Source organism: Pseudonaja textilis, chromosome 16 (assembly GCF_049901715.1).
Source record: "Pseudonaja textilis isolate UNSWEBS1 chromosome 16, rPseTex1.2, whole genome shotgun sequence".
Classification (NCBI taxonomy): domain Eukaryota; kingdom Metazoa; phylum Chordata; class Lepidosauria; order Squamata; family Elapidae; genus Pseudonaja; species Pseudonaja textilis.
Window position 1 is genome coordinate 4,769,586 of NC_142005.1, and position 22,719 is coordinate 4,792,304.

A 22,719-nucleotide genomic window follows, 5' to 3' on the forward strand; every position below is an offset into this window, starting at 1 on the left:
GCTGTCAAAACCCTCAAGCAACCAGGAAGACACCAAGTTCTACTTGGCATGGCACCCAGGCATGTCAAAAAAAAAAAAAAATTGTTTTTTTCTCTCTCCCTTTCTTTTAAGGTTTATGGCCTGGCTTGCATCCTCTTGAACCTTGCCAACCCCGGAGAAAAACAAATTAAAGGGTGTCTTGGCCTGTGCCAAGGGTGTCTTGGCCCTTATCCGTCTTTTCCCGACAGGAAAAAAAAAGGGGTGTGTGTGGAAATTTGCAAAGAGGGTTAGCAGCATGCTAAGAATCAAGGCCGGCCTTAGCCAGGAGGATCACGGGCAGAACTCCGTGCAGAGTTTAGGTTTTAGCGTGTTGCAGAAAACTCCATCGTCCTCAACTCACAACCACAATAGAGTCCGATGTTTCTGTTGCTGAACAGGACATTTGAGAAGTGAGTTTTGCCCCATTTTACGAATTTGACTCAGCCTTCCGTCCCTCTGAGGTGGGCAAAATGAGGAGCCAGATTGTTGGGGGCAAGAGGCTGATTCTGTAAACCGCTTAGAGGGGGCTGGAAAGCGGTATATAAGTCTAAGTCCTTCCTTCCTTCCTTCTCCTTCCCAGTGGTTAGAATGCAGGCTAATTCTGCCCACTGTCAGCAGTTCAATCCTGTTGAGTTTGAGATTGACTCAGCCTTCCGTCCTTCTTAGGTCATTAAAATGAGGACCCAGATTGTTGGGGGCAAGAGGCTGACTCTGTAAATCACTTAGAGAGGGCTGGAAAGCACCCTGAAGCAGTATATAATCTAAATGCTATTGCTATTTTCTTTCCTTTTCCTTCCCAGTGGTTAGAATGTGGGCTAATTCTGCCCACTGTCAGCAGTTCAGTTCTGACCAGCTCAAGATTGACTCACCTTCCATCCTTCCGTCGTTAAAATGAGGACCCAGATTGTTGGGGGCAAGAGGCTGATTCTTAATAGAGAGTTGTAAAGCACTGTGAAGCGGTATATAAGTCTAAGGGCTATCGCTATTTCTTTCTGTAGTTGTTAAGTGAATCACTTATTAAATTAGTAACTCGTTTGTTAAGTGAATCTGTCTTCTCCTTTGACTTTGGTTGTCAGGAGGTTGCAAAAGGGGATCATATAACCCCAGGACAGTGCAACTGTCATAAATATGAATCAATTGCTAAGTGGTTGAATTTTGATCATGTGACTATGGGGATGCTACAATAGTGTTGTAGTGTGAAAAATGGCTGTGTCCCTTTTTCAGTGCCGTTCTAACTTTGAACTCAATGAAGTGTTGTAAGTCGAGTTTTATCCGTAATTTAACAAGGTTAAACTATAGTTTGGCTAACCATGGTGGGAATCAGCCATATTGTCCTTCGGTTTCAAGCCAGGATAGCAAACTGGATTTATTCAGGTATAAAAGAATAGATCACTAGCTCGTTGAGATTTTATTTACCTTTTATAATCAGGTTTAAGTCAAAAGAAGGCCCCTGCTTTGGGGCTGCAGTTTGATAAAGGCAAGAAGGAAAAGATTTGCAGAGGGAAAAGGAAAACTGAAGTTTTCAAAAAGTTTGGCTTTTAAATCTTTTTTTTTTTTTAGTTTGGCTTTTTAAATCCTTTTTTTTTTGGTGGTATGGAGGGAACAGCGTTTGACAAAGCAATCCTAAAGAGGGACCAATAGAAAATTAGATTTAAGAGGAAAATTAGTTCTGGATCCACTCGCCCATCAAGCTAAACCTGGTTTGTGATGGTCTAACCACCCCTGGGTTTTAAGAAATCAAGGTCTGGGATCTTACCCTGCAAACTAAGACAATGCTCAGGCAGGATGTGTGTGTGAGCCAGCCCAATGATTCAGAGCCGGTTTCCCACAGAAAGGCAAAGGAAATTACTTCTCTGGAGCCAGACAGAGGCAGTGGGTTCCTGCAGCCTCCTCCTTTCACCCATTGGCAGAGTTCACATGACCCAAGCCTGCTGCGACAGGGGCCAAGCCACAAACCGCAGAACATGGCAACCTCGACCTTTTCTCCAGCCCTTTTCCAAGCCTAGAAACCACGAGCCCTCGATATGTTTCCTCACCGGTTGAGCCCCGTGTCTTCAAGCAAGGCTTCCCCGCATTCACACGACCCACCGGGGTTGCCAGCTCTTCCTTCCCACGCAAATTGAATCCGACACCCCCGATCGTACTCTTGCACCGATTCCTCCAACCCTCCCATCCCGGCAAGCGTCCTACGCCAGACCGCCACTCCATGATCTCCATCCTCACGCCCCCCTGCCCCAATTCCGCATCCCGCCGCGGGAGCGCGGATGGAGTCGGTTTGTCCGCGTCTTGCCAAGCTGCAGAAGGCTGCCCGGGGATCCCAGACCCCGGAGTGGGTGGGTGGGTGCAGGAGAACTCCCTAATCCGGATTGGAAGCGGGGAAAGGGTGCAAGCCAGCTCCGTTTCGCCCACGCCCCTTAACCCCAATTCCGCATCCTTGCGCGGGAACCACCGCTTGCTCGCGCCTTGCCAAGCTACAGAAGGCTGCTGGGGGGATGGATGGGTGCAGGAGAACCCTTAATCCGGATTGCAAGCGGGTAAAGGGTGCAAGCCTGCTCTGTTTTCTCCCCCAATCCACCCACCCACGCACGCCACCCACCGTCTTCCCAATTTTATTTGCCCGGGTCTTGCCAAGCTGCAGAAGGCTGATGGAAGGGGGAGGGTCCCAGACCCCGGAGTGAGTGGGTGGGTGGATGGATGCAGGAAAACCCTTAATCGGGACTGCAAGCGGGGAAAGGGTGCAAGCCGTTTCCCCACCCACCCACGCCCCCTAACCCCAATTCCGCCTCCAATGCACACGCGCCCCTCACCAAGCTACAGAAGGCTGCCTGGGTGGTGGTGGTCCCTGGGTGGGTGGGTGCAGCAGACTCCTTAATCCGGATTGCAAGCGGAAAAAGGGTGCAAACCAACTCCGTTTCGCCCACGCCCCCTAATCCCAATTCCGCATCCTTGCGCGGGAACCACCGCTTGCTCGCGCCTTGTCAAGCTACAGAAGGCTGCCGGGGGGGGTGGGGGTCCCAGGCTGGGTGGGTGGGTGCAGGAGAACCCTTAATCCGGATTGCAAGCGGGGAAAGGGTGCAAACCGTTTCCCCACCCACCCACGCCCCCTAACCCCAATTCCTCCTCCGATGCACGAGCGCCCCTTGCCAAGCTACAGAAGGCTGCCGGGGGTGGGTGGGTGGCCCAGGCTGGGTGGGTGGGTGCAAAAGAACCTTTAATCCGGATTGCAAGCGGGGAAAGGGTGCAAGCCTGCTCCGTTTTCCCTCCACCCACCCATCCTCTCCCCAATTTTTCCCGGCTTGGGGGATAACCCCCCCCCCTAGCTCTGCTTTCTCCACCCCCGCCGCCGGTCCGTTCCCGTGCACGCGCCCGCGCGCTCCCGCTCCCCCACCCACCCACTTTGCACCGACAGGGCATCCTTTCCCAGCCCGCCCCCCTCCCCGTCTCCCTCCTCCCCTTTCACTCCCGCCCTCCGCCGCGCAGGCGCCCTTCTCCCTTTGCTGCACCTGCTCCCGGCCGGCGGAGGTGCAGCGCGCCCGGGCATCCGTCCCGTTCATCCCGCCGGCGGCGGCGGCGGCGGAGGAGGAAGAGGGAGGTCCCGCTGCAAAAGCGCGGCTCGCTCCTCCCGGCGTCCAGCCTTGCAAAGATGCCGCTGCACGGGCGGGCTAACCGGTTGCTTCCCCCCGCGCCGCTTTGCACCGACCGGAGCTGAGCGAGCGATGTTCCCGGCGCCACCGCCGCCGCCGCCGCCGCCGCCCCCGGTCGGCCGGTCCTCCAGCCCACCGCCGCCTCCCCCTCCTCCGCCTCCTCCTCCTCCTCCGCCGCCGTCCGATGCTCCGGCCAGCGAGGCGGACCTGGCCGGCTGCAGCAAGGAGGAGCTGGTGCGCCGCTTGCGCCGGGAGGAGGCCGAGAAGCTGGCGGCGCTGGTGCAACGCGGCCGGCTGATCCAGGGCGTGAACCGGCAGCTGCAGGAGCACCTGCGCGAGATCCGCGAGCTGAAAGCCGTCAACGGGCGGCTGCAGGCGGAGAACCGCGAGCTGCGCGACCTCTGTTGCTTCCTGGACGAGGACCGGCTGAAAGCCAAGCGCCTGGCCCGGCACTGGCAGCTCTTCGGGCACCACGCAGCGCAAGTCCTGCGCGACGAAGTGGCCGGCTGCCTGCGCAAGCTGGCCGGCTTGGAAGGGCTGCAGGAGCGGCTGGCGCAGGACAACCTGGAGCTGAAGGAGCTCTGCTTGGCGCTGGAGGATTGCGCTGCCGCCGCCGCCACCGCCGCCGCCGCCGCCGCCCGCCCCGATGCCAGCCCCAGCCCGGGCGGAGGCTCGTCGGAGCTCAGCCTGCCTTGCGGACCCCGCGATCTGGGCGACGGCAGCTCCAGCACGGGCAGCGTGGGCAGCCCCGACCAGCCGCACCCCGCTTGCTCGCCCGACGAGTGAGGAGGAGGAGGATGCTGCACCGGACGGACAGCAGCCTGGAGCGTGGGAACCCCGCGGAGAGGAAGAAGGGAGGCAGGGAAAGGATGGAAGGCAGGCAGGAAGGCGAGGCAAGCCAACCCCCGCTTTCCCGGTATTTAACCGGGATCCCAAGGCTGGGCTGGCCAGAGTTGCCGCACAAACGCAGCCAGCTTCTGGATCACACAGGACTCCGCAGCGGGGATTTTAAATTTAGAAGGCTTGTTTGGGAAGGCTGGCACGGCAGGCTGCTTACCTCCACGGGGTTCTGATTTTACATCGCCCCCCACAAAAAAGGGATCTCTTCTGGGGATAGTTCGAACCCGCCACCACGCTTGGATGGGTCAGGCCAGGTGCCGGAAAAGCTCCTTTGAGGACAGCTGGACAGGAACAGCAGGATGGTCCAAGAAGCAAACATCGTGGCCTCCTTCTCAAATAGGATGAGGACTTTTTGTGGCTAAACTCCCCCTTGTTTCCACCCACCCCCCTTGAGTGAGAGTAGCAAGGTTTGGGGGTCTCACAGGAGTATTTCAAAAGGCACCCCTTGGTCTGCTTCAGCCAGATGGGAAACACAAAAGGCCGTTGGGATTGTGAGTTTTCTTTGCACGACTTTCCGACTTCCTCGCATCCAGATCGGAAAATTCTCAGCATGTCCTCGGGGACGGCCTACCCTGCAGGGCGGTTGTTGGGCAAAGGCGAAAGGAAAGAGGAGAAATCTGCCTGCACGCTTGATTTTCCTGCGGGCAAAATGGAGCTCGGAATCTGACGGACAAGTTTGCCAATTTGCGGGGAACTTTGCAAGGAAAAGAATCACCATTTTGTTAGTTTTATTCTCGCTGCCCGGAACCGGCGTTCACCGATATAGTTATAGCCTGAATTTGGATAGGATCTGGGGGTGGGTGGGGGAAAGGGGCGTGTGATTCCTTGGGACATTTCTCTCCACTGTTTTTGACTCCTGTTTAATTCCTGCAAAAAAGAAACAGATCCCACCAAGAGATCCCCGGGGATCCCTGACTCCAAGAAGGACTTTTAAAGATGACTGCATCAATCCTTTGTTCTGAATTTTGGGGGTTACGATGGGATCGTACATAAAACAACCCAACAGGTTAAGCTACGGAAAAGTTAACCCCTGGGGGCAAAATATTATAAAAACTGCAGCCATGTTGAGTGACAGCCGCTGCACGGCGGGATTGGAACAGAGCTGGAGGGCAGGAGGTGCAAATTTAGGGTGTATTGTTGTGGGTGGAAGGCTAGATCCCGCTTATCCACCCACCAGGTTCCCGTATTGGGGGGAAAAACTTGCCAAACTATTTCAAAATGTATTATTCCCTGGCTGAAAGGTTTGAACCAGTTTCTTCCTAACAATGCCGAGGCTTGAATTCAAAACGGGGGTGGGGAAAAATAGGAATTTTATGGGTGCCTTTTTGTGATTGAAAGATACCCCAGTTTTAAGAATTTGGGCGCACAATGTTGGCTGGGCCTTCGCTAAACCGAGTTTAGCAGGCTGTGAAATGGGTTGCTGCACTTTTTCAAAGTCCTGCTCCTTGGGGTTTTTTTCCCCCCTTCCCCTTCTACCCAGGGAAGCGTAAAGGGAGGGGGCTTTGAATTTCGATAGAATATATGCAGGGGGTGGGAGTCCCCTTTCCCCCCCCGCCTTTCCGATGAGCAATATTTCTAAAATCCAGCTTTGGACCCCAAAGGGGGAGCTTCAAAAGAGAGTGGTCTGAGGAACTCCTTGTCACTTGATTTTTGCGTGTGCCAAAATGGAATGTGAGTGCAAATTATGGCGTGGGGTTTATTACTCTGGTCGCAGATGGTTGTGTGACACCCCCCGCCACCTCCCCATTCACCCCAGAGAGGGCAAAGGGAAGGGCTGGAGGATTTCCGTTGCTAAATGAGACATGCGTTAAGGGAGTTTTCATCCCATTTTACAATCTTTGGCCACCATGGTTGTTAAGTGAATCTGGCTTTTGTTCCACCCCTTCATAAATATGAGTCTATTGCCAAGCATCTGAATTTTGACCACAGGAATGTTGCAACGGTCATCAGTGTGAAACACGGTCATAAGTCACCTTTTTTTCAATGCCGTTATAACTTCGAACGGTCACTAAACAAACCATTGCGAGTCGAGAGCTACCTGTAGTTGCAGAATGCTTGTGTCCGTAAAAGAGGTCTGTTTTTTTTTTCCTTTTTAAACCGAAATTAAATAATACGATGGTTTTGCCAATCAGAGTATGGCCTTTTCCCAAAAAATCCTGATGACGCCCCTGTTGTATTGCCAATTATTTTCCTGCAAGCTCTTGAGCGCAGCTGGGTGGCAGGATATAAATATATATTTTAAAGAGGAAACAACATCTGGTTGAATTGATAACGCCTAGAATCCCGGGAAGAACAAAAGGAAAAGGGGCCCCTTAATCTTGTTGAGTAAAAAAAAAACGAAGGTCAGGATTCTTCCTCTTGAAAGCGTGAATGTCAATAAATCTCTGTGAAACAACAACTTTGAAGGGAGCATTTCTGGGTGGGTGGGATTTGCCTTGATTCCCCTGGACGGAGATAACGGGGTTCTTGATGAGCATTTAGGGAAGAAAAACCAAATGCACAGGTCTGGTTCAATAGCAATAACTTTGAGATGGGTTTTGGAGTCCTCGTGGACAATCATTTCAACAGGAGCCAGCCGTGTGCTGCAGCTGCCGAAAAAGCCAACGCAATCCTAGGCTGCATAAACAGAGGGATAGAATCAAGATCACGTGAAGTGTTAATACCACTTTATAATACCTTGGTAATAAGGCCACACTTGGAATAGTGCTTCCAGTTTTGATCACCACAATGTAAAAAAGATGTTGAGATTCTGGAAAGAGTGCAGGGAAGAACAACTGAGAGGATTAGAGGACTGGAGGCTAAAACGTATACAGAACGGTGGCTGGAACTGGGTTTTGTCTAGTTTAATGAAAAGAAGGACTAGGGGAGACATGATAGCAGGGTTCCAATATCTCAGGGGCTGCCCCAAAGAAGAGGGAGTCAAGCTATTCTCCAGAGCATTTTGAAGGCAGGAGAAGAAACAATGGATGGGAACTAACCAAAGAGAGAAGCAACTTGGAATTAAGGAGGAATTTCCTGACCGTGAGCACAATTAATCGGTGGAACAACTTGCCTCCAGAAGTTGTAGACGCTCCATCTCTGGAGGTTCTTAAGAAGAGATTGGACTGAAATGGTATACGGTTTCTTGCTTGAGCAGGGGGTTGGATTGGATGACCTCGAAGGTCCCTTCCAACTCTCTTATTCTGCATTCTATTCTGTACAGCGGGAAGAATAGAAGAAGAGGGTTCGAACTCAAGCAGGAGACCTTATACTATGCATGTCCAACCTTGGCAGATTTAAGAGGAGGAGGAGGAGAGGGTTACCCAACTTGCTTCTATTGGATAAGGAAAAAACAGGCCACCCATCCGCTGGCTGGGGAATTCTGGGAGTTGAAGCCCACCAGCCGTCTTAAAGCTGCCATGGTATAGATGTGCTGATGGTACGAAATTGAAAGGAAGTTGATTTCGGGTGGCATGGGGGGAAATTGCTGGTGGGAGCAGGGTTTCTTCCCCAGTGAACATGGGAGAACTGCTGGCTGTCCCCGGAATGGAAGATCCTTGCAAATGGGCAGGGTGGGGGTTGAGACAGATGACCTCTAAGGTCCCTTTCAACTTCATTTCATTCTGTACGAATGAAAATAGGGTTCGGTTTGGGCATCACCTATTTAGCGAACACAACAGCAGTGTTGAGGGTTACGAGTGGGTGGAAACAGCCAGCAATTCCAAGAAACACTCACACACACACACCATCCCAAGTCAAGCCCAACAATCCTGGTTTGTTCGAAATCTCTTTGCTCCAGCCCAAGATGTGTTATTTGGCACAAGAGCTGCCTCTGGAGGATTGCAAGGGCAAGAGTCACAGATATTTGCAAAACTGACAACTGAATGGGGCCACCAACCGGACACTTCCTGCCCAGCCTGGATGGAGACGAAAGGACTCCAAGCCAGGAAGCAGCTGGCCGGATCCTGGTTTCTGATAAAGGAAACCTTTACCGTCAACGTGACTGGAATGCAGAGATTCCTTGGTCTGCCTTTGGGACTTTTGACACCGTTAGACCAAAATGAAAACGGTTAATCTGACTTGCAAAAGGAGGAGAGGCAGATTAAATGCAGCAGAAAGTGTGTTTGTGCGCCTGGTTTTCTTTTCCCTTGACCTGTGAAAGTTCACATTCACACAACCTGTTCCACCCAGGGACCGAAATCATCCTTCCCCGGCTTTGCAAAACAATACACAAATTGAAAATTATGCCAACGGCTTGGCTGCTTCTCACCCCAAATCTGAACTCACACACATTTTTTTTACCTACTCAGGGAAACTGGTGGTGTGAATGCAGCCAGAAATGGGGAACGCTGAGCCGGTAAAAAGTTTCTGTAAAATTTCTGGCTTTTATCCATCAATTTACTTTGTTTCCTTGGCTGGCCCCCAAGAAACCCACCCTCTGCTATCGCCCTGGGCTTGATCGCTCTGGGCTGAAAACACTCACACGCACACAAAAAACACACGCTCCTGCTGCTGCAATAGAGTTTGTTTTTAATTAATTCCATTTTTCCAAATAAACATTTTCTCCCAAAGGCCGGCCAACACACACACATTAGGAAAAAAAAGGCGTGCAAGAGATGGGAAAACGTGCTTTTTGGCAACGCTGGAACTTAACCCTGGCTGTAAACAAAAATTTTTGACTCAGTTGGGATTACGGCGTTGGTTCCTGGCAGGGATTTTTCTTGGAAAATGTTTGTTTCTCTTGTGGACGAATGAGCCAAAATACTCTCTTTTATTTTTTTATTTATTTTTTGCTTGCTTCTCTGGTCCAAGGTAAGTTTGAAATCTCCTTTTACGGTTTAGGGAAGCAAAGCTGGAATGGGTTACAGAAAACTCAATCTAGTTCAGCCTGATTTGGCATTAAAAGTGTCAGAAATATATGGCAGGCAGCTCCACATGCAGCTAGTCCTCATGAAGTTTTAGGTGAAGTCATCGGAAGCAAAGCGGCGATCCGATTGGGCTTTGCAAAATGGGAATGTTATCAGGTAGTCCTCGATTTGCAACCATCCGTTTGGCAAGTCTTTGAAGCTATGACGGCATTTGCAAAAGGCGATGTTTACTACCGTGGCGAGGTCCCCGTAGTCATCCAAATCTTGGCACAATTGGCGTGTATTTATGATGGTTGCAGTGTTTGCAGAGTCACATGATCGCCGGCAGATTCCTTGGGTGTCGAATCGCATTGGGCCGAATAAGTTTGGTTCAATGCAGTTCATTTGCAACCTTCCCGGCCGGTTCCTCACCAGTGAAATCAACCGGGAAAGCTGGATTCGCTTAACGACTGCCTGATTCATTTAACAACGGCAGGAACCGGGTCATAAAATCGGGCTGTGTGACTTATTGAACCGCTGCCTTAGCTTAGCCCTGGAGAATGCAGTCGTAAGTTGAAAACGTAACCATGATTAGATGCAGTTCTCTGGAGAATCTTCCACGTCGTCTTTCCCTTTGTTATCCAAGCTTTGTCAAAACCATTGTCCTAAGATAGGTATTCTTGGCCAAACCACAGAGTTCATGAGGTCTAGCAGCAGTATGGTTTATTTTCAAGAAAAAGTAAGCGAGAAGGAGGAAAAAAAACCCAGCCCATGTAAAACAACTGGTATTGTCTCCAGCACTGTGAAGTCCTGTAGGTATCCTAAGCTTATTGTTCAACATGTTTTCAAAATAATAGTAATAACAAAAGTTTACAGAATACCAATAGGTAAATTTATCCCTCACTGATCTCTGATGGTACAGTTCTTCTGTGCTTGCTGTTCTTTATTTGTATTTAAATGTCCCACTAAACTCAGATTAATTCTTGGAGGTTTGAAGACACCCCCCAAAATAACTATTTTTTTGTATTTTTGTATCAATTCCTTTTTTTCCCTTTTTTTTGCACAAGTAACCAAGAACCAGCAGCATCAAAAAAGCGGCACAAAACCATCCATAACTTTTGTCCAAACCTCCCTTGTAATGTAGGTTTCATGAGGCATCAGGAAAAAACGAAAGAAGAAAACTTGTATTGTTTATAATAATATAAGATATATCCAACCAACTTCAGTTCTGGACAATAAATGTCCCACGTCATCTTGGCAGCTGTAGGTCATCGTAGAAAAATAAATCTATATTTATGTCTTAAAATTTCTCTTCTTGCTTTCAAAAATCAGGCAGGTATAACAGATAATCAGAGTTGGAAGGGACCTTGTAGGTCATCTAGTCCAACCCACCCCCCAAGCAGGAGACCCTATAAAGTGAAAAATAGGGAGACCCTATCAAGTGAAAAATGACTTTAAAAGGGTGATTTTTTGTGTGTGTATTTCTTGAATGTGATGGAAGGACCCCAAAACTCCTGTTTGTTTTCCAGAAAGAGGATGTCAAAAGAAAAAGAAAAAAAAATAAAGTCTTGAGGACTAGCAACTTGGCCCATATAAATGTGAGGCGTGCGTAAGAGAATCTATTTTAGTGTTTTTTTTTGCGAAAGACCATATCATTCCTGGTTGGAATTCGGGTTTTTCCTGGCCAAAGAGCAGAAGCTCCTTGGCTGCTCTGAATGTTGACACCTGCGTGGAGTCAAGCAGGAGTCCTGTTTTAACGACGGTCGGTCACAAAAGTGAAGCCAAAGGGGAATTATAGCCAAAATACCCCCCTCCCCCAAAACCAAGGACAAGGTTCGAGACAAGCCCAAACTGAGCTTGTTTCCTCAAAGGGCCAGCAGGGTTGGAGAGTTGAGGGAATCGGAGGAGTGGTCCCCGCTGCTGCTCCTTCGGTGGGCAGAGGAGCAGGCCTCGGCCGGAAAGCCGGAGACCGAGGGCCCGTCGGGGTCCCCCGGGGCCGGGTAGGTGAAGACCAGGCTGGGGGTGAAGGGGGTGAAAGACGGGGTGGACATCAGAGTAGGGGTATGCAGGGATTCGGGCTCCAGCAGGCCGCTGGGGGGCAGGGTGATGGTAGGGGGCACCAGGGCCGTCCGGCGAGAGCCACGCGGGGGCCCCGGGGGGGACTCCTGCTTGTCCGGCGGGAGTTGGGAGGGAGGGGAGGCCTGCCGGGGGCGGAGGCAGCTCCCGTCCTCATCGCCGGAGGATTCTTCCAGGATTTTGCAGACGGGACGGTGGGCTTCCAGGACTAATTCCAGGCGGTCTTTCTGTTTTTGCAATTCGGCGATTTCTTTCCGGAGACCCGACTGTTCGGCTTCCAACTGGTCCGTCTCCTGGAGGGGGGGGGGGGATAAAAAATGGGAGGGGGAGGGGCTTAGATTTGAATCGGGAAGGAGAAGGGAGCCTCCTGACGTTTGTGGGGGGACTTCCTTGCTAAGAGATTTTCAGATACAGATTAACAGAGTTGGAAGGGACCTTGTAGGTCATCTAGTCCAACCCCCTGCCCAAGCAGGAGACCCTACTCCATTTATTAACGGATTAACAGAGTTGGAAAGGACCTTGTAGGTCATCTAGTCCAACCCCCTGCCCAAGCAGGAGACCCTACACCATTTATTAACGGATTAACAGAGTTGGAAGGGACCTTGTAGGTCATCTAGTCCAACCCCCTGCCCAAGCAGGAGACCCTACACCATTTATTAACGGATTAACAGAGTTGGAAGGGACCTTGTAGGTCATCTAGTCCAACCCCCTGCCCAAGCAGGAGACCCTGCACCATTTCTGACAAATGGCAGTCCAATCTCTTCTTGAAAGTCTCCAGGGATGGCGCTCCCACAACTTCTGAAGGCAACTTCTGTTCCAGGGGTGGATTGTTCTCACTGTCACTATTTCAAAAAACAGACAGGAGAATCCTTGGGCCAGGGATTTACATGTAGTCCTGGACTTAAAATGGTTCACTGAGTGACCATTCGAAGTTACAACAATGAATAAGAATGCAATACAATAGTAAAATGAATAGAATAGAATAGAACAGGATAGAGAGAAGAATAGAAATAGAATAAAATAGTATAAAATAGAACAGAATAAAAAAGAATAGAATAGAATAAAATAAAATAGAGAATAGAATAGAAATAGAATAAAATAGAGAATAGAAATAGAATAGATAATAAAATAGAGAATAAAATGGGATAAAATAGAGAATAGAATAGAATAAAATAGAATAGAAATAAAATAGAGAATAGAATAGAAATAGAATGAAGTAGAGAATAGGATGGAGAATAGAATAGAAATAGAATAAAATTGAGACTAAAATAGGATAAAACAGAATAGTTGGAAGGGACCTCGGACCCCCTTCTCAGGCAGGAGACCCTCTATTATTTTTTAGGTTCAGATTACTTAGTTTGAAGTTTAGTGTTTGGAAGATAAGTAAGTTAAATTCACCAACCACATTTACCCAGGTCAGTTCATAAGTATAGGTAGTCCTCGACTTACAACAGTTCATTTAATGACCGTTCAAAGTTACAATGGCACTAAAAAAAGGACCGTTTTTCACACTTATGACCATTGCAGACTCCCCCGTGGTCACGTGATCAAAATTTAGACGCAAATTGGCAAATTGACTCGTATTTATGATGGTTGCAGCGTCCCAGGGTGACGTGATCCCCTTTGGCGACCTTCCGACAAGCCAAGTCGACAGGGAAAGCCGGATTCATTGAACAACTGTGCAATTCACTTAACAACCACTGTGATTCACTTAACAATGGTGGCAAGAGAGGTCGTAAAACAGGGCAAAGCTCACTTCAGAAACATCTGGCTTAGCAACCGAAATGTTGGGCTTAATTATGGTCGTATGTTGAGGACTACCCATAGAAGGTAAGGGGGGGGGTGTCTTTAAGCGTGGCCATTTTGAAGACTTGTGGACTTCAACTCCCAGAATTCCCCAGCCAGCCCCACTTGTCTAGGGGATTTCTGGGAGTTGAAGTCCACAACTCTTAAATGTTGCCAAATGCTGGCTGTGAGGAATTCTGGGAGTTGCAGTCCCCAAGTCTTCAAAGTGGCTAAGTTTGGAGACACCTGGTATAAGGATTCCTGCTTCGGGCAGGGGGTTGGACTAGATGACCTCTTCTTAGCCCTATGATTCTATGTTGTGCAAGACGACCTTGACAAGAAGTATGGCTATTGCTCTTTTTTTTTTTTTTTTTTGGCGATGTCCTGATTAACCTGGTTACCAAATGAGCCCATTTCGCAAACTGGCATTGCAAACCAGAATTATACCGCCCCCCCACTGCGCCCCCCTCCAGGAACCGATTGGCCCCCTCCCTTGTTCCCCAATCCACCAAATGAAAACAACAAAACCCCTTCTTTCGTTAGGACCCTGTCCACCTTCAGGAAGCTCAGGCTGCAAGGACCTCAGAGGTCATCCAGTCTGACCCCCCCCATCCGCCCACCCATTGAAGCCATCAAACGCACCGCTTGCAACGTGTCGGTCAGCTCTTTGCGCCGATTGCGGCATTTGGCAGCCGCCATTTTGTTCCGTTCCCGCCGTAAACGCCGCCTCTCTTCCTCTTCCGGGGTGAGCTGCGAAGGAGAATCCGGAGTTTAACTACACAACCCAAACCGACTGCCTGCGGAACCAGCCCAGGGCACAACACAACCCTGAATGCAACACACACACACACACACACACCCCTGCGAGAAACCGAGATACAGGTAGCCCCTCAACCTTGTGTTCATTTAGCGACTGTCCAAAGTTAGGATGGCCCTGGAAAAGTGATTTACGACCGGTTCCTTGGACTTTTGACCGTTGCAGCATCCCCCCCTCGGTTGTGGGATCAAAATTCAGATGCTAGTCCACCGGCTCGTATTTATGACGGCCGCAGGTGATATGATCCCCTTTTGTGACGACCTGACAAGCGAGGTCAATTGGGGAAGCCAGATTCACTTAACGATTGGGTGGTTCACTTAACAATGGCAGTAAATTGCTTAACAACAACAAAAAATCATAAAATCAGTCCCAACTCGCTTAACAACTGCCTTGCTTAGCAACGCAAATTCTGATCCCAGCCGCGGTTGTAAGTTGAGGAGTACTCGTTCTGAGGGGTACATCCCGATTTTTCAGAACCATTTTTAATCCAATTCTGGTTGATTCTAGACTGAATCTCCAGACCCGCAAACCAAGATTATGGTGTGTATAAGAAAGCAATTTTTATTTTTTAATATTTCCAACTTTCAGGATTGGACTACATCTCCCATCGTTCCCTACCCCCTGGCCTGCGCAGCCTGCATTTAAGGGACAGCAGCATCCAATAAGAGCCAAAATTAGACTGGTGCCCCTCTGTCCATAGATGCATAGATTGGACAAGCCGTTGGTCTAAAATGGTATATAGGGCTGCCTGCTTGAGTAGGGGGGGCGGGGTTGGACTAGATGACCTCCAAGGTCCCTTCCAACCCTGTTATTCGGTTATGGTGGCTTCAACAAATTTGGTTTGGAGTCTCAAATGGTAATGTTACCTAATGGCCAGCAGGGGTCGCAAAACACCAGGAAAAACCCAGGAGAATTTTTTTCCTGGTTTTCTGCCAATTTCCTCACTTTTTTATTTTCCCTTCTCCAAACTTTTTTTCCTGTTTTAAAATTATTTTGACACAAGTGTGCAAACTGAAGTGCAACAAAAGGGGCTGTGTGTGTGAGAGAGAGAGAGAGAGAGAGAACTTCTCAAATCCAGCAACTGTAAGTTGTGAGGACTTCAACTTTGTCATGGGGTCCAACAAGTTATTTATACAAATAATAATAATAATAATGATATATTTTTATTGGTTAAAAATAATGATATTAAAACAATACTTGAAAACAAAGGAAAGGTTCACCGAATGTTTGTGGCAGAGTTTCCCTTCCCAGATACTCACGTGCTCGGAGTGGCGCCTCCGAGGCACCAGGCCGGGGCCCGTGGTGCGAATGACGCCAGGACGGATGCCAGCTGCGTAGTGCGGGCAGCGGTAAGGACGGGGGAATGGAGGAGGGAGTCCCGAGGAGGCGCCCATGAGCGAAGGCTGCACCATCCACTGCAGGTTGTGGCTGCTGGCGATTGTGTTGAGGTTGGGCACGAAAGGGGCGGTGGTGGCGCTGCTCCCGGCGGTGGGATCCGGCTGGAATTTCTGCAAGGAAGGAAAGAAAGGAAGGGAGGGAGGGAGAGGAAGAGGAAGGAAGGAGTAATTGAGGTGGAAAGGAGGTTGGAAGGAAGGGAAGGAGGGAGGGAGAGAGGGAGGGAGAGGAAGAGGAAGGAAGGAGTAATAGAGGAGGAAGGGCAGGTAGGAAGGGAGGGAGGGAGAGGAAAAGGAAGGAAGGAGTAATTGAGGTGGAAAGGAGGTTGGAAGGAAGGGAAGGAGGGAGGGAGGGAGGAAAAGGAAGGAAGGAATAATTGAGGAGGAAGGGCAGGTAGGAAGGAAGGGAAGGAGGGAAAGGAGGGAGGGAGAGGAAGAGGAAGGAAAGAGTAATTGAGGAGGAAAGGAGGTTGGAAGGAAGGGAAGGAGGGAGGGAGAGAGGGAGGGAGGGAGAGGAAGAGGAAGGAGTAATGAAGAGGAAGAGAGGAGGTATGGAGGTTGGAAGCAAGGGAGGGAGAGAGGGAGAGGAAGGAGTAACGAAGAAGGGAGACAGGGAAGAAGGGAAGGAGGAGGAGGAGGGAGGAAAAGGGAAAAAAGGGAGAGAGGGAGGGAGGGAGGAGAAGGGCAAGGAGAGTAGTAAGGTGGAGGAAGGAAGGGATGAGGAGGAGGAGGAAGGAAGGAAGGAAGGAAGGAAGGAAGGAAGGACCAAAATTATATTGCTGAGTGATAAACATTTCCCCAGTTGCTCAACTAAGAGAAATTCACTTTTGCAAGACGGGCTGGGAGCCTTTTAAATCCTTGTAAAATAATCTGATTCCAATTCCATTTTGCAGCCTGCCTACCCCCCCCCCCCGCCCCCGCCCTTCCTGGCAGGTGAGGCCCCGTGGCGGTCAAAGCCCCTCCCCCTTGAGCCCGCCTTCCCCGCCCAGGGATGCCCCGGTGAGGGTGGGGGGAGAAAAGCCGCCCTCTGCGGATTGGAGGTGCAACGGGTGCATTGCGGGTGAAAGGCCCCGGCGTGTTCCAGAATGCGCAACCCGCCTGCCCTTTCCACACACTCGGTGACCTAGTTCCCCGGTAGCCTCTGCCTTGCCCTGGAGGCTCCTGGCACGCTTGGTGGGTCACGCCCGGGCTGTTTGCATGGGGTGCTGGCGTCATTTCACTGGGCGAGGCCTTCGGAGTGGCGTAAACAGGCCATTTCTCCTGACCTCCTTTGATAAGGGTTGGGACCATGCTGCCGTCAAGGCGCCATCAAGCCACCATTGCTCCACACAAACCGGGATAGGGGTCTCTCCCCTCTTCAAATGTGTTTATAGTCCTCAAGCCTCACAAACCAGGCCTCTCTCCAACCTTTGACCCCTTTAAGCCGGGCAGACTTCAACTCCCAGAATTCCGCTCGTTGGGGAATTCTGGGAGTTGAAGTCCGCCAGGCTTAAAGGGGCCCAAAGGTTGGAGACCCCTGTCACAAACAACCCTGCGAGGTAGGCTCAAGCGAGGAGCCGGCGGCTAAAATAAACACAAAGATACGGCGATGGCCGCAACGGAGCGCCAAAATTTCTGTGGTAAAGCGAGACCGTTGGTTAAGGAAGCTAGGCCCCCATGTTACGCCCAACCTTTCGCTGCCGTCGTTAAGGGAGTCACAGAGGTGTTAAGTGAATCTGGCTTCTCCCTTGACTTGGCTGGCCGGAAGGTCCCAAAAGGGGATCACGTGACCTGCCTCCCCCCCCCCCCGGAGACACAGCGACCGTCGTAAATACGAGTCTATTTTCTTGTTGCCAAGGGTCTCTGAATTTGAATCGCCTGAGCACGGGGAAGCTGCAACGGTCGATGGTGGGGAACAAGGGTCCCAAGTCCCGTTTTTGGGTGCCGTTGTAACTTTGAATGGTCACTAAATAAACTGTTGTAAGTCGAGGATTACTTATTGTTATGAGCTGGGTAAGTGTGGGTCGGTGGGTTTAGCTTACTTTTCTCCCAAACGGTAAACTTTGCACTAAGTAGTCTAAACTAAAAAATTAATATAGGGTTTCCTGCCTAAGCAGGGGGTTGGACTAGAAGACCTCCAAGGTCCCAACTCTGTTATTCTCTTCTGTTTTCTTCTCTATATTTTATATTCTATTTTCTCCTCTATATTTTATATTCTATTTTCTTGTATTCTATTCTATTCTGTTCTATTCTCTATATTTTATATTCTATTTCTCTTCTCTATATTTTATAATATATTTTCTTGTATTTTCTTGTATTCTATTCTGTTGTACTCTCTATATTTTATATTCAGTTTCTCTTCAGTATATTTTATATTCTATTTTCTTGCATTTTCTTGAATTGTATTCTATTCTGTTCTGTTTTCTATATTTTATATTCTATTTTCCACTCTTCTATTTTCCTCTCTATATTTTATATTCTATTTTCTTTTATTTTCTTGTATTCTATTCTAATTAATTCTGTTCTATTATTATTCTATTCTCCATCCAAATGAGAAGCATTGTACTACCTTTTTCCCAGGTTGTGTAAGGCACCAGGTGTTTACATGACTCTGCAATCGTCCGTGTGCAAACACAACAGGAAAGGAATGTTTTCCGGCTTGGTTGTAAAGGATTTCAGCGATGGGAGGGTAGGGATTAATTTAGCCTCTGCTAAGGGCAAGTCCATTTCACAGCTGCTTCCAGGTTGGAAGGACAAGGGAGTGGAGTGGTTACAGCCATGCACACCTCTGTCGACAATAAGCACTTACCAAAACATGACAAACTACCAGGGCAGGAAAATGTCTGTTCTCAACAGAGGCAGAATCCATGGAGGACAGAATGGCTGATTCACAGAGGACATTGCTCTCCCTGAGGCAAAATGGATCCTCCGTGGACAGGAGAAGTCTACCTCGCCAGACCTTTGCTCAAGGCCCAGGAAGGAAAGTCATTTGCGGACAGGCCCTTCTCTGGGAGAGCTTAACTGGCCACAAAATACCAGTTGAAGCAGACTTGGGAGTGGGGGGGGGATTAAAACCCTGGATTTTAAACTGTCCAAAGAAACCCTCAAAAGGATTTTATAGAATGCAGAATAATAATAATAATAACGGAGTTGGAAGGGATCTTGGAGGTCTTCTAGTCCAACCCCCTATCAGAATATAGAATGACAAAGTTGGAAGGGACCCCAGAGGTCTTCTAGTCTAACCCCTGTTAAAATACAGAATGACAGAGTTGGAAGGGACCCTGAAGGTCTTCTAGTCTAACCCCCGTTAAAATACAGTATGACAGAGTTGGAAGGGACCCTGGAGGTCTTCTAGTCCAGCCCCTTGCCCAAGCAGGAGACCCTATACCATTTCAGACCAATGGCAATCCTGTCTCTTCTTAAAAACTGAACAAGGAGAGATTCAACCTGGAGATAAGGAGAAACTTTCTGACAGTGAGAACAATCAACCCATGGAACAGAAGTTGCCCTTGGAAGTTGTGGGAACTTCACCACTGGAGGCTTTCAAGAAGAGACTGGACTCCCATCTGTCAAAAATGGTGTGGGGTCTCCTGCTTGGGCAGGGGAGGGGGTTGGACTAGATGACCTACAAGGTCTCTTCCAACCCTGTTATTCTGTTATCTGAGAAGTGGCTGGTTACTTTATACCGGTCTACCATTGAGAGCATTTTGGCATACTGTGTAACGGTGTGGTATGCTGGATGCTCTGCAGTGGAAGAAGATGCTCTAGAGAGTTATAAACACCACACAAAAAATCATCGGTCGCTCTCTTTCTTCTTTGGAAGAGATTGCGAAGTCCAGACTCCTCTCTAGAGCACTAAAAATCTCCACAGACCGTTCTCATCCTGGACATTCATATTTGGAACTGTTACCATCAGGGAGGCGTTATAGGTGTCTTAAAATGAGGACTAATAGACCGAGAAACAGTTTCTTTTCCAAGGCAATAATTGTCTTGAATCAAACTCTGCATTTGTGATTTAGTACCATGTACTGTATATAGTGGCATTTTTAAACTATTTAACTTACTAAATGTTTTAGACAGGTTTTAGACTAGGTTTTTAATTATTATTATTATTATTTTAATTATTTTAATTTTTAAATACTCTGTACTGTGATCATGATGTGGTATTTGGGGCACTGTGCTGGAGTAGCTTTCAAATTTCATTGTATTCGTGGAATGCAAGGACAATAAAGGTATTCTATTCTATTCTATTTATCGGTTTGTCAAAAAAGAAAAGACAGCACTTTTTTCCTTACTTTTTCCAACATTTCATTTTCAAACCTGCGTTCCAAGCCAAGGACGGATCCCAAATCAAAATGATTTAAAAAAAAAAAGGGGAAAAAAATTCCACTGAGCGCTTTCCTTACATAACTCCTGCCAAGTTGACTCTAGACTTCAAAAAAGCTGGGAACTCCTTGTGAGGTAGGCCTGCTGAGGCAAGCCCAGGTACCCATCCCCGTGTGTGTGTGTGTGTGTGTGTGTGTGTGTGTGTCTGTGTCTGTGTCTGTGTCTGTGTGTCTGTGTGTGTGTATGACTCCATTCTGACAAATCTACACATGACTCACACTTATGACACAGCACAAAAAATGGCCTGCCCAACAAGACAAGGAATCAAAAACCTCGGTGCCTGAAGCAGATGACTCAGGTATTTGGGGGAGGGGATGCGTGACTGAGAAAGCAACCTTTTCAAAACGCCTTCCCCTCCCCTTGTCTGGAAACCAAAAGGTTACTCAGCGCAGGGTTATTGCTAAAAGGAGGACTTCCTACCCACCCCGCTCCTACAAACGCAGCAGCACACGCAAAAAGAAATCCTGGCTGCAAGAAAGCACCTCGACCTACAAAGCCAGGTCTGAAAAGAAGTAGCCTTCGAGCCCAGGGAACTCCCTGTCACTGGAAGGAGCAGCCGAGATGGGGCAGATGAGGAGAACCTCCATTGCTAGGAGCAGTGGGCGCTAGGAGAAAGGGAAGCGGGTGGCTTGTTGCTTGGACAAGCTTTGGGGTGGGAGTCCTGTGGGGAAAAGAGGAGGTGGGATAAGGATTGGGTGCTTTTTTTCCCCCCCAACCTGATCTGGCATTTTCTGAAGGGTGTAAATTTTAAAGAATTTAGGCTCCAAATCCCCCCAAACGACCAGCAAACCATGAAATAGGAAAGGCCATTGAATGTCATCGAATCCCATGGTTTATTTCTGTTTTTTTTTTTCCCCTCAAGTGACAGCTTTCAGCCGAATGGACTTCAACTCCCAGAATTCCACGTGCTCAGCTGGGGAATTCTGGGAGTTGAAGTCCACCCCAAGCTGACAGCCACCAAGGTTGAGAAACATGGATCGATTTAGGGCAGGAAGAGGCTTAAAGATTTAAAATATTGGAGATATTAAACGGGCCCAACCCTTGGTGGCGTTGAAAAGCTGGCACCTTCCTCCATGCCGTGGTAGGAAGGAAATAACTGAACTCCCTTCGCAAACCTTGGTTTGACATTTTCACCAACCTTGTTTGGCTGAACCCCCAGATCAGCAAGGAAATATTTCCTGGATCAATGCCTCCCCCACTCCTTAAACTGGATCTCGACACACCTTGCCCAAAAGGTAGAAAGCTCCCTTGATCAGTTCTCAAATTCAAATCTCAAATAATCTCAGATTTCCTTTCTCTTACAGTGGATAAAATGGGGGAGACCCTTTCCCACAACGTCTGGCTCCAGGATTAAGCAACAGACACGCGTTTGATCGACAGCTGGATTCCTTAACTAGGGTCAACTTCAAGACACGTGAAAAAAAATAATCCAATTTTGACTCCTTCTTTGACAGTTTCAGTTTCATTCATTTTGGCTTTTTTACTGCCGATTTCAGAAATATTCCAAAATCCACTTTTTTTGGGGGGAGGGTGTTGCTGTAGGTCGATCCCTTGGGGATTCCCGATCTGGAGAGGCTGCCGGACAGCACGCTCCGAAAATGTGGATTAAAAAAAAATATTTTACGAAATGATGAAATTTATACGCCGTCCGTCTCGCTATTCCCGTCCTTGTTCCGGGTTAACTTTCTTTCGAACCTCGTAAAAGGGGGCGACGCGTTCGCAGGCCGGTGTAATCCTTCCTCCTCCCCCCCCACGATCCCCGAAGCCCCCTGACCAGTGCCTCTGAGCATACCCAAAGCGCTGTTCGTCTGTCTCCTCCCGCGCCCCGATTTTAGCCCTTGGAAGACGGCGGGAGTTGAAGGACAACCTCAAAAAGACCTTTGGAAGGTCTCTCTGGAAACGGGAGCTGGGCTGGAAGAGGAGTCCAGAGTCCCCAAAGCATGTGCAGAGAGAGAGAGAGAGAGAGGAACGGGGAAAACGTCCTTGTTGCTGCCATCCCGGTCAGATTGCGGAGTCTAGAGTCCCCCGAGCATGTGCAGAGCTCACAAGAAAGAAGGAAAGGGGGAAACTTTCTTGTTGCTGCCATCCCCGGCCAAACTGCGAAGTTTGGAGTCGCCCGAGCATGTGCAGAGTTCACAAGAAAGAAGGAAAAGAGGGAAACTTGCCAACCTGCGAAGTCTAGAGTCTCCCCCAGAGCATGTGCAGAGTTCAAAAGAGAGAAAGGGGGCGGGGGGCAAGGCAAAACTTCCCTGCTGCTGAGTTCCTGGGACAGACTGCGAAGACTAGAGTCTCCCCCCGCCACCTCCGAGCATGTGCAGAGTTCAACACGGAACTTCCTTGCCGCCTCGATCCAGCCGGACCGCGAAGTCTACAGAGTTCCCCCGAGCCGGACCGCGAAGTCTACAGAGTCGTCGTCCCACACCCCACCCCACCCCGCAAGAGCATGTGCAGAGTTCCAAAGCGAGAGCGAAGGCAGAGGGGAAACTTACTTGCTGCTGAGATCCCGGCCGGACTGCGGAGGGCAAGGCGGGTAAACTTGGCCGCGGAGCTCCGGGAGGAGGCGGAGGTGGTCTTCCTCCTCCGTAACCCTTGAACATGTCAGCCCCTCCGCCGACGCTCCGACGCCCGAAAGAAACGGCGGCGACCTTGGGCCTTTTTTTTTAATGAATGGGGACTCCCGGCGTGGGTTGTCCCACTTGTCTCCAAAGGGAGGGGAGGCCGAGGAAGGGACTTCGACTTTCCCACCCGCGATCCGGGTGGGGGAACCCCGGCCCGAGCAGCCCACTGCGAGGGCGAGGGGGGGAACTATTTTAAACCCAACCTGACTTCCCGCGCCTTCTCACGACCTCCCGAGGGAAACCCGAAGGGGGTTTTCCCCAAACGCGCTTCCCCCC

At 49.4% G+C, this 22,719-nt stretch overlaps 2 protein-coding genes across 2 annotated transcripts; one reads left to right on the forward strand and one right to left on the reverse strand.

Moving 5' to 3' along the window:
• Positions 1-3,506: 3,506 nt before the first annotated feature.
• CCDC85B (coiled-coil domain containing 85B) lies at positions 3,507-6,960 on the forward strand. Its single transcript, XM_026716346.2, has one exon. It carries the CDS (start codon positions 3,735-3,737, stop codon positions 4,446-4,448), a length of 714 nt encoding a protein of 237 aa, XP_026572131.2. The 5' UTR covers positions 3,507-3,734; the 3' UTR covers positions 4,449-6,960.
• Positions 6,961-9,054: 2,094 nt separating this feature from the next.
• FOSL1 (FOS like 1, AP-1 transcription factor subunit) lies at positions 9,055-22,513 on the reverse strand. Its single transcript, XM_026716496.2, has 4 exons — positions 22,315-22,513; positions 15,326-15,574; positions 13,892-13,999; positions 9,055-11,757 (listed from the first exon to the last, which is right to left on the reverse strand). Exons 1-4 carry the CDS (start codon positions 22,420-22,422, stop codon positions 11,254-11,256), a joined length of 969 nt encoding a protein of 322 aa, XP_026572281.1. The 5' UTR covers positions 22,423-22,513; the 3' UTR covers positions 9,055-11,253.
• Positions 22,514-22,719: the final 206 nt, after the last annotated feature.

Excerpts from the sequence above, each read along its gene's own strand:
- FOSL1 (XM_026716496.2), bottom strand. The coding sequence starts at position 22,422 with ATGTTCAAGGGTTACGGAGGAGGAAGACCACCTCCGCCTCCTCCCGGA. Across the intron at positions 15,575-22,314 it reads GGCCGGGATCTCAGCAGCAA|AAATTCCAGCCGGATCCCAC; the intron begins GTAAGTTTCCCC and ends CCTTCCTTGCAG. Across the intron at positions 11,758-13,891 it reads TGACCGACACGTTGCAAGCG|GAGACGGACCAGTTGGAAGC; the intron begins GTGCGTTTGATG and ends CCCCCCCTCCAG.
- CCDC85B (XM_026716346.2), top strand. The coding sequence starts at position 3,735 with ATGTTCCCGGCGCCACCGCCGCCGCCGCCGCCGCCGCCCCCGGTCGGC.